The following is a 10,872-nucleotide window of genomic DNA, read 5'->3' as shown; positions in this document are numbered from 1 at the left end:
AAGTCGCTTGAATATTCATTTTTAGCAGTGGATATCCAAAAGTTAGCTATGTCAAAGAGGAGATTAAGTGCAAGCTGGAAAGAGATTTTTATCCTCTCAAGTGTGCCCAGTGCACCTCACTTGAGAATCGAACATACATCTAACACTTGGAGAGGGATTTTTATCTTCTCAAGTGTTGGATGTACGGTTGGAATCTCAAGTGAGGTGCACTGCCACTTGAGAGGATAAAAATACGCTGAAAAGCGGACCTAGAGTTTATCCAACCTAATTCATGGATGAATTTTGCAATTATCAAAATTGATCACCAGCAAATTAAAATTAAAAAACATAAAAGAAAGAAAGAAAAGGATGATATCTTTTCTTGGTTGATGCAGGTATCTATAGCAAAGGCAAGGGTGAGTAGGTGGACCGTGGGTCATCCCATCTCCAAATGAGCAGGAGCAAGTTCTTTTATTTCATCCGAATTTTGATTGATCACAAAAGAAAAAAGGCAGAGGCAAGGTAAACATGGATGATTAGCCCTGAAATTTGGCACGTCCAATGTATATGATCGGGTAAAAACATGGTTATTTAAGAACTATTGTAGAATTTTTGGGTTTCAATCAAACTTGGTTTGGTATGATTATTTACCTTCTATCCTCTTGTGCATATTCTATTCAACTAGAAGATACTTGTTTTGGCCTTATCAATTTGATGTTGTGAGATGTATTCTCAAGTTTCATTTACAGAGAGTGAGTTGTATATACAGCAAGAAGACTCCAAAGTCCATCAACATAACACCCCCTCCCAATTGGGGAAAGAAAAATACAATTGTTCCCATGGATTAAGGTATCGGTATCGGTTGAGGCCGATCCTGGATTGGGTATCGATACAAAGAGGAAAAAATGGATACAAAGTGGTCTAACAACAAAAACAGAGAAAAACACTTATCAAACCTCTTGTCAAGATCTTGAATGTTTCAGAACAAAGAATGCCAAGAAACCCCCATTGAACTAATTCTTCACCTGCGCTGAAACCAAAACCCAATCAAGTAATTAAGAACGAGCAACAAAGAGGGCCCTACCAATGGATCTTCAAAGCACAAATTGCGCAAACAACCACCGAAAGAATAAAGAGAAATTCTCGAGAGCATGGTGCATTGGAGTGACGATGACTCACACCCTCTGACCAGTGGAGAAAACCCTTCGAGAGTGTGATCCTATACTTCCGAGCTGCCCCTATTTCTGTGCACTCCACACACAGCAAAGTGGCAAAGACTGCGTTACCCCCACTCGGGCAGGGGTAAGGTGATCTTTTCACCTTTCTGTTGTGTTTGGAACGCACACAATAGTATGGGCAACTCGGTAGCAGAGGAGACCGACGCTCAAATGACACGGGTGACTAGCAAGGTTCTAAAATTCGGGTTTCGACCAGCCAGAAATTGAGTTCGTCTCGATTTCGACCATATCTCGGTCGAAACCTGGGATTTTTTTTCATTGATGGGAAAACCAAGGTTTCGATCCTAAAACAAGGTTTTTAGACCTGATTTTTGCAGGTGCCTATTTTTCACATTTTAAACACAATCCATGAATTACATTGACAAAAAATCATTGAAAATAGTACTTGACCAGTGGGTGAATGGAAACTTGGTCCCTTTTTGAAAAAATGTTCTTTGCATTGAGGGCGCAAGATGTGCTCAAACACGATCGACCCACCCCCTTTGAATGACTGAAATGAATGCCATGTCCCACCCCATGTGAATGGACACAGTCTGCATCCTCGTATACTCCCAGGCAGAGAAAATCGTCCCTCATATGATTTCATCTCATTTCTTTATGGAGTACAAGCATGCAAGCTCCAATCCAAAAGAGTAAAATAGTACAAAACTAGTAAAAACATGCAGGCAGTTGAAAGCAACGAATAATGGTTATTCACAAGTCCCCCTCCCCCTCAACTCCGTGTCTTCTCTAACTAGTAAAAACATGCAGGCAGTTGAAAGCAACGAATAATGGTTATTCACAAGTCCCCCCCCCCCCCCTTCAACTCCGTGTCGACTAGAGAAGAAAATGACCTGACCAGGGAAATCAGTTCATAAGCTCTTCCCCACTTGAGCAATTCAAGGAACTTGTCCTCCGCAACTCTTATGTTTGTCAGATTTCCAAAATCCTAATTGCACCAAAAGAGAGGGAGAGAGAGAGAGGGTGAAAGCCAATGGCCAAATCATGGCCATCTCCCCTCCCCTTCTCTTTTTATAATTTAGGTTGCCCACCAATAGTGGGCTACCTTATTGGAGTGTGTCAATATTAAATATCCGTGTTTGCTATAAAGTGGGAAGAAGTGGAATCCCACTGGATTTGGGTATCTTATCTAATACAAATATTATCAACTTCTCAAAATAGGAGATATTCACAATTTAATCCAGTTAATTACATATTAGTTCATCCTTAATCAATATCACTTAATCGTCAAAGAATGACATAGTGTGACAATCACACGAAGAAGATGTTCGGTCTTTTCCCTAATCGTGACTGCTTTTTTAGGTGAAAAACTAAGGACAGGTGAGACCCATGATATCATGCACATTAATTAAAACCCATGAAATTGATTTGATGGACACATTTCCAACAATAAGTTCATTAATAATTGAGAATTTAATCAACTTGAATTTTTATTAAAAATCAAAAAAAAAAAAAGGTACCTAATGCAAAAATAAACCTTCCATAATTCAAAGGGACCTAGGAACAATTATTATGAATAGAATAGAACATATTAAAATTAAGGGGCGCTGTTCTCTGTGCCGCAGCATAGGCTACGCCCAGGCACATGGGGATGGACGCAATGACCACCTTGCCCCCTGAGTTGCAACCCATGTGCCTAGATGCAGCCTGCGCTGCAGCACAGAGAACATTCTCCCTAAAATTAAATATGCGATTTGGGTAATTTGGGTACGAGGCAAAGAGAGATTTTCTTGTGAGTAGTAAGGCCTGGTGCTTCTTCCATATCAATATCCTCCTTGTTTATCCCACTGGGCAGTTCCCAGTCAAAAGAGTAGAGAAGGTTAGCAAGTGCAAGGTGGACTATCACTGGCCCAAGATATATTCCAGGACAACCTCTTCTCCCTGCACCAAGTGGTACAAGTTGGAAATGTAATCCTTTGAAATCAATGATGCTTCCTATGAACCTTTCTGGGAAGAACTCATCTGGGTTTTCCCAAGCTTCAGGATCTCTACCAATTGCCCATGGACTCACAATAACTCTCGTTTTGGGGTAAATATCATATCCATTGATTTTGCAGTGAAATCTTGTTTCCCGTGGAGCAAGTAATGGGCCTGGTGGGTGCATTCTTAGAATCTCCTTCACCACTGACTTGACATATTCAAGTCCATCAAGATCACTCTCTTCAACTTTCCCTTTTGTTCCAATTGAATTTCTGACTTCATCTTGTGCTTTCTCCATCACTCTTGGGTTCTTGATTAACTCTGCCATTCCCCAAACCAAGGCTGCTGTTACTGTATCAGTGCCTGCAATGAAAATATCCTGCAACAAATGAAAATAACCCTAAGATCAATATTAGAATTTTTTTTTATTTTTTTTTTTCTTTGGGCTAAAGATCAGAAAAGGTACAATATTAATGGAAAAAAATGGAATCCAGACGACAAAAAAAACAATGAATCTTAATACTCCATCTTCGGCATTGCCATCAGTCAAAACACAAGAAAATCACAACTTGACTAAAATATCCACCTTCGACATGGCTATCAGCCAGATATATTCGAACCAAGTTTTCCTCCATTCATCGTGGGAGCAGGAAGAGGGTATAGGGAGGGTATTTTGGGAACAAACTAAAATCCTATGTATTCCACTCTCCTCCAGTCATGGTGGGAGCGGGAGGATCCAGCACAGCAGAAACAAGGGTGTTTGGTTCATTTCACAAGCAACCCCCCCCCCCCCTCTCCCTGTTTTTGCTGGGCTGGATCCTTCAACTCCAGCCACGGCTGGAGAGCCAGGTCTAAACCCTATAGGGGTTTGTCAACCGGTGGATGAACCGTCCTCTATGTGTGTAGAAAAATTTCTCCTAAAACAAAATCTGGATCTCTCCTTGACATCTCAAATAATCTCCTCATGGGCAAAAAGAGGATGAGAGGACCAAGAATGAGACATTTGAGATACAGCATTCTTCTTGGCAAAAAAATCTGCAACTGTATTCACTTCTCTAAAGCAATTAATGGGTAATTTTCCAGTTAATAAAACAGAGAAAATGACTGAAAGCAAATCTGCAACAGTATAATTAGGACTTTAAACTCATATAAAACATGCAAAATAGAAAGGAATGTAGTATATTTCACCATTATAACAGCTTTGATGTGCTCTTTGGTGAAGTGAATTGAACCTCCTTCTTGTTCCTTTTCGATTCGAAGCAAGACATCAACAATATCTTCATGGTCAGGTTCTGATCTGCTTGGATTGAGGTGATCAGAAATAACCTGTTCATAAAACTCATCCAACTCTTTGAAATTCTTCTCAAGTTTTGCATTTTGTCCACTAAGAATATCAATAATCCACCCTACTGATGGGAAGTAATCTTCAACATAAAACCCACCCAACAAAGCTTGTGCTTCTTGAAGAATATCTTGAAACCTACTTCTTTGACATACCTCTTGATGCCTCTGACCAAAAGCAATTCTACAAATTATATTGTTTACTAAGGAAAGCATTACTTCATTCAAATTGATAGAACTTTGATGATCAGTAGCAACAATAGAATGAATCATTGAAGAAACCTCTTCTTCCCTAATGAACCTTAATGTTTGAACCCTTTTAGAACTAAAAAGCTCAAGTACACAAGTCTTTCTCATTTCCCTCCAATATTCTGTGTAAGGTGTAAAAGCAATGTCTTTGAAATTGTAAGAAAGTTTCTTAGGACCTACTAGGGAGGGTCTACTACAAAATTCAAGATCATGAATTTTTAAGATCTCTTCTGCCATTTTAGCAGAGGAAACTATAAGTGTTGATGCAAACCCTAATTGCAAATGCATGAGTGGTCCATATTGTATGGAGAGTTGCCAAAATGAGCGATGGGGCATGTTACTAAGCTGGTGTAAGTTTCCAATGATAGGAAGCTTAGGAGGGCCAGGAGGAAGTTTTGCTCCTTTCTTCTTTCCTCCATTCATCTTTCTTGTGAAAATCAAGAGAAATAAGAGAAACAAGAAAATGTAGAAAACCATTGTTGTGGGTGTAGTGGGTGTGTTTGTGAAACAGAGAGAGAGAGAGAGAGAGAGAGAGAGAGATATGTGAAGTATGATCTAACAGGGGACTCTACAAACCCATTTAAATAGACAAGCTGGGACTGTTTGATTTCTTTCTTCTCTCTAGATATGTCTTTGGATTATTCTTTTGCCAATTTTTAATGAAGAAAACATAAATGACATTTTAGTGCAAAAACCCTATTTTTTCATGCTCTCTTACAAAAAAGTGAGGGCCTCACACATGTATTTTTATTTTATTTTACTTCATTTTATCTATTTTGAAAATGTGTGTCCACATGAATGATACCTTTTTCAGACCAATAATTGGTGGTAACGTATAGAGTCCTTCCTACGATGGCAGTGTGGAAAATCCTCTCCTCTATTAGTATTATACAGGTTAAGCAAATAATTACGATTGATACATACGCAACATTAATTTCTTTTTAAAAATTTTACGAGCTACGTATTATTAATGGATGAGATCAGTTCTCATCTACCATGGCAGTTGTTTTATCTTAATACAATAGATATAATTCAGATGATCAAAGCTAATGTGCAGGAAAGGAGGGGTCAAGTCAGAAACACTGTGCCGGAATGACCAAGTACCCTCATGTTTTGGATAAGAATGTCTAGAGAAATTTGAGGTCGAGGTTCATATGCATTCTCAGAATAGATTTTGGGTCTAGAATGCATTCTAAAATTCAATTCTTTTCTATTTTTTCGTTTCAAGAATGCACTCTAAATCTAAAATCTATTCCAAGAATGCATACCAAACATAGCCTTAGAAAGAAATCTCGCAGTGGAATAAGAGCGGAATCATTAATAATGAGCATATTCGTTGATGGAGAAAGGTCTTTTTCATCCACACTGATGAGATTCTTGGAGAATCTATAGTCATAATTACTTCCTAAAAGTTCCATCCTCTTTTAACTCTCAAATTAATGCAATAACTTTATTATCCGTTAAAAAAATAAAAAGAAACACAATAATTTTCTAAGGCATATCTTTTGAAATAAATGGCAAGCTTGCTTAGAACCATTTAACAGATTTGGGATGCCATATCTTTCAATGTAAGGGGCAGGCTGGGCCTCCTACTGGGAGTTGCTTAGATATCCGAAGATCTAGGTTTTTTGTTCAATCTTGATCTCCTTGTATTCTCTTGGGTTCATTGAATATAAATCACTATTCATATTGAGAGAAGAAAAAAATAAAAAAAAAAAGTTTTCCTTTAGTGCGCAAGAATGACTCAATCACCATCTTAGGGTCCTAAAACATCCCTAAAACATCCCCATATTAAACGAAGACGAGTATATCTTCCCCTATTATGTGATATCCTCCTTCACCCATCCGAAAGCCTCGATCAATTAAACAATTTCCATTCACTTTAGCTTAAGGAAAACTTGGTCCAAAAAATACATTTTAACAAAGAATTAATCAAAGATTAATTAAGTAATCGGCATATTCTTAGTCCACCTTGTGCAGATTATGACTCCTTTCCGAGTCGGTGCTTGCTTGAGTTTAGGAATAGGAGTTACGAACCATAGGTAAGAGGAAGAAAAAAACTTGGAAACTTGATTAGCTAACTAAAAGAAAGGTACTCTGAGAGTACTTCTTCGTCGTTATTTACATGTGAAAGAATGGTTTGGAAGAAAATGGGTAATATGATACATGTGGCACATTCAATACTCCGTTATTAAAAGAGTCAAAGTCAGAGATGGATATGACTCTTCTCATGTGAAAACCCCCAATTATTTTTGGTCAAATAATACACACCAGTTCAAAAGGGTTAACCAAGCTTTTAAGTCGCGTAATATGAATAAATATAAACACAGACATCTAACACACTCGATGTGGGGACTAAACCGACCTACTATGGGGTGTAAGCTATAGATTTTTTTGATCAAACGCACACGCCACCTCCAAAGGAATGGTAACCACCACTTCAAGCCAACCCCTGACAATTCCTTGTCCACTAGAGAAGAAAATGACTTGACCAGGTTTTGATCAAAAAAGTATCTAATTTTTGGTACAAGTTCATTAATCAATTCGAATTTTTCTTTTTATCAAATTAAAAAAAAAAACTCAAATTTTTCTGAAAAAATGAGAAAAAGGGACCTAATGCAAAATTAAACTTCTTTTAATTTCATAATTGAAAGGGTGGCTTGATTATATGTCATGTTGTTAGGTAGGAATAATTGTTTTCCATTGTTACCTCATGATTAGAAAATTTGTCCCTCCAAGAGTAGCCAATCCAAAGCATTTGAATTGCAAAAACACCACTAGATTCTCTTATTTCAAGATGGCATTCTTTCGGCGTGTGGTTTGGGTGATTACACTTCCATCAAAAAAAAAGAAGGGGTATGCGAGTGTGGTGTGTGTTGTGTATATCCGTCATTCTATGATCCTAAAAATCGATTAACCTTTTGGGATTGGTCTGTGGCTTGGGTGATTATACTTTCATCAAAAAAAAGATGGCATTCTTTCTATCAAACATTTTTCTTATTTTTTGGAAGAACCAAACACATCAATTTTATATATCAATGTAATTAAGACAGAAAGTAGGTCAACCTAACATTTAGGAGTCTGTCTCCCAGACGAAGATTGAGGGTTAAGAATAGCAAATTAGACCAAATTAAGAATGAAGCACCATTAAATCTGAATATGTTGTAAGACATGAAGGAGTTTGATGGGAATAGTCCCACATCAGTTAATTAAGTGTAGAACTTTAAATGTCTTTCATATATCCTTAGACCATGTCTGTCATTGCCCCGTTATATAGGGTGGTCGTAGATCCGCTTTTCTTGTTGGACGTATTAGCACACCTGATTATAATTGGAGCATTAGCGCTTTTCTTGCTGCTAACACGTTCGATTCCGGATTGTATCCGTTTTTTATTGGGATCGGTTTCGATTTCGATCTGGTTTGAATTTTTTTAACATACATATTAATATAAAACTATGGCAAATATGATTTTTTATGGGCTTCTTATCGGGGGTAGATCGGTTTGATTTCCGTTTCGATTCGGGTTTTGAACCGGTTTTGATTTTGATGTTAGGTTCTTTCGTTTTCGGTATGGTTCGGTTCGGTTTCAGGGTCGTAATACCCCAATCCAAAACCTATCCAATAAGACATCGGTGCAGTTCGATCCAGGCCAGTTTGCCTGGTTTGGTCCCAATTTTGACACCCCTACCTAAAGGGGAGTGTTGGGAATATTACATCGATTAAATTTGGGACCTTGGATATCTTCATTAACCCTTGGGTTATCTCCACCTAATAGTTTAAGTTCATTTTTTTAGTGAACCCCTAAGTTGATGGAATATTCATATCTTTAAGAAGTTTCTTGGGAAGTTTATCTATATTTATCATGTTAAAAAGGAGAAAGGCCTTGTAAATAAAGTCAAAGATGTTACTATCAGCAATTTATTCACATTTATCAGCAGTTTTTTTGGCAAGTTTATTCATATTTATCATGTTAAAAGGAAGAAATCAGCAGTTGCTTGACAAGTTTATTCATATTTATCATGTTAAAAGGAAGAAATCAGCAGTTGCTTGACAAGTTTATTCATATTTATCATGTGAAAATACTTTAATATGAGGGTAAAATAAAGGAGGATTTCTTACAATGACGGTGTAAGAAAGAATCTACATGCTACACCAATGAAGGTCTGGAGAATGATATCATCCATGTGAGGTCCACATGAGACTCGCATAATCAAAATAGGAGAGAGAATATCAATGTGAACACCATTGTTTTTTTTATTATATAACCATTGTTTATTATGTAGGATAGATATTGCACAGACAGTTCCTTGTTGTGCTTAGAGATAATCCAGACATGTAGTTAATTAAAAGCACAGTAAGTATTGACGCACTAATTATCCACCCCAACTCCCAAATCCGAGGGAGAGAGAGAGAGAGATCAAAGTCACCCAAGAAGAGGCAAAGTTCCTTCTGGCCCCACCATACCAGGTTCAAGAAAAGTGGGGACTGTGGAGTGTGGACCTGCACCCACACCCCAAGTCGCCCACAGCCTTTGTTCGGATGTGATATGCTCCCTTTGACAGTTTCACATTTGTTTAGGAAACGTAAGATGAGGAATGCGGTCCCTGTCCTTATGCTCAGGGTTCGTCATTCCTTGTGAATTCACAAATCACAATGACCCACTTATGAATGAGCGTCACTGCGTGCATCACAGATGGTTCATGAAAAAAAAAAAAACAAGAAAAAAGGGTGAAAGTTCTCTATCTCAGAGTGACCTATGCCAACACTCCCATGAATTTATCTCTCTCCTCTTTATATAAAAAGACACATCTGTCTCACTGTTTTGAGGAGGAGAGAAGTAGACATATGGGGAGTGCTGACGTAGGCCACACTCTCGGATAAAAAACTACTTTTCAAAAAAAAAATATAAGTATTATCTTATAATTTTCAATGTAGATCACAAAAGAAAACTTGTTTACTTCTTCATAAAGCTTATTGTGTCAAGTAATACGTAATTGTGGAAGTCTAAATCTTTCTTGGGTCTAATACTACTGGTTAAGGAGAAGGTGTTCAAACACCTATAAGTATCATCCGAAATGGAAAATTACTTCTGTGTTCATGTGGAATGTTGGAGTTGGGTATGTCTTGTATTTTGTGGATCCACATAATTGTAATTGAGTTTGTATTTGTAATTAGAATGAGTTTGAGCTTTGGCTCTCACGCTCAATTTCTTATGAGGCATTCCCCCCTTTTTTTGTGTAATGAGCATATCTTCGTTTCTCTCTTCATATTAGATTTTAAATTCCAAAATATCGAGTGGACTCTAATTCAAGAGTAGAATACTCTGCAGGTGTACATACTACTATAGACAAGATGAAGGTAGAACTTGAAGGCTTACTTCAAGGATGGAAATTAGCCACAAAAGTTGGGATCAATTTTCAAGAGGGGTTTTGCTACAATAATGATCTGTGCGAGTATCTTCATCTGACGAATCATACAACTATCCCCCGAAATATTGCTCCTAATTTTTTGGAATTGGCAGATCTAACATCCAACTTTTCTTAAGTTTCTTTTAACTTATGTACTGATAACTCAATCCTGGAACAACTTAGGAACCTTGCTATGAAATCCATGGAGGATTGGTACTGTAATCCTACTATACATAAGTATGTAACAGGTTTTTAATTAATATATATATTTTCTTTTTCAACAAAAATAGAGGAGAATATTTGGAGGATTCTTCCCACCAGACAAGATATCTGTAATTATCAGCAAAGTTTTTTTTTTTTTTTATAGATAATTGTCAGCAAAGTTGTTTCTTTTATTTATTTTTCGTTTTTTTTTGTAATTCAAAAAATTCTGTTTACTTTATCTTTATACATTAACTTAATAAATAGGTTGTCAATTCAGCAATTGATGAAAAAAAATGTCCCTTCTACTATTTTATCCAGTAAGCGATTACATGGGTCAAGTCATTGTATCGATTTGAGTGTTCTATATTAAAAAGATTATCAACTATTCATTATAAAACCATCAATTACATGACAGGGAAGAATTATGGGGATTAGGGTTTTGGGTTTCTCAATATCTTATATTTGTAGGGAAAACCCTAGTCCACAGTAAAAGGGAACATTTTATGAGGAAAAGAGTGATGTAGAGATTTTTT

At 37.1% G+C, this 10,872-nt stretch overlaps 1 protein-coding gene across 1 annotated transcript; it reads right to left on the bottom strand.

Annotated features, from left to right (window-relative positions):
• Positions 1-2,884: 2,884 nt before the first annotated feature.
• Positions 2,885-5,263, bottom strand: LOC122639098 (cytochrome P450 71A1-like). Its single transcript, XM_043831936.1, has 2 exons — positions 4,326-5,263; positions 2,885-3,516 (listed from the first exon to the last, which is right to left on the bottom strand). The coding sequence occupies exons 1-2, from the start codon at positions 5,202-5,204 to the stop codon at positions 2,899-2,901; spliced, it is 1,497 nt and encodes a 498-aa protein (XP_043687871.1). The 5' UTR covers positions 5,205-5,263; the 3' UTR covers positions 2,885-2,898.
• Between the last annotated feature and the right edge of the window lie 5,609 nt (positions 5,264-10,872).

This window comes from Telopea speciosissima, chromosome 1 (genome assembly GCF_018873765.1).
Source record: "Telopea speciosissima isolate NSW1024214 ecotype Mountain lineage chromosome 1, Tspe_v1, whole genome shotgun sequence".
NCBI classification, from domain to species: Eukaryota; Viridiplantae; Streptophyta; class Magnoliopsida; order Proteales; family Proteaceae; genus Telopea; species Telopea speciosissima.
The sequence above is the reverse complement of the archived record's forward strand: the minus strand, read 5'-3'. Positions and strand labels throughout refer to the sequence as shown.

What these genes read in the sequence shown, in the direction of transcription:
- LOC122639098 (XM_043831936.1), bottom strand. Translation starts at nt 5,204, where the DNA reads ATGGTTTTCTACATTTTCTTGTTTCTCTTATTTCTCTTGATTTTCACA. An exon ending in ACATCAAAGCTGTTATAATG is followed by an intron (nt 3,517 to 4,325) that starts GTGAAATATACT and finishes CATTTGTTGCAG; the next exon opens with GATATTTTCATTGCAGGCAC.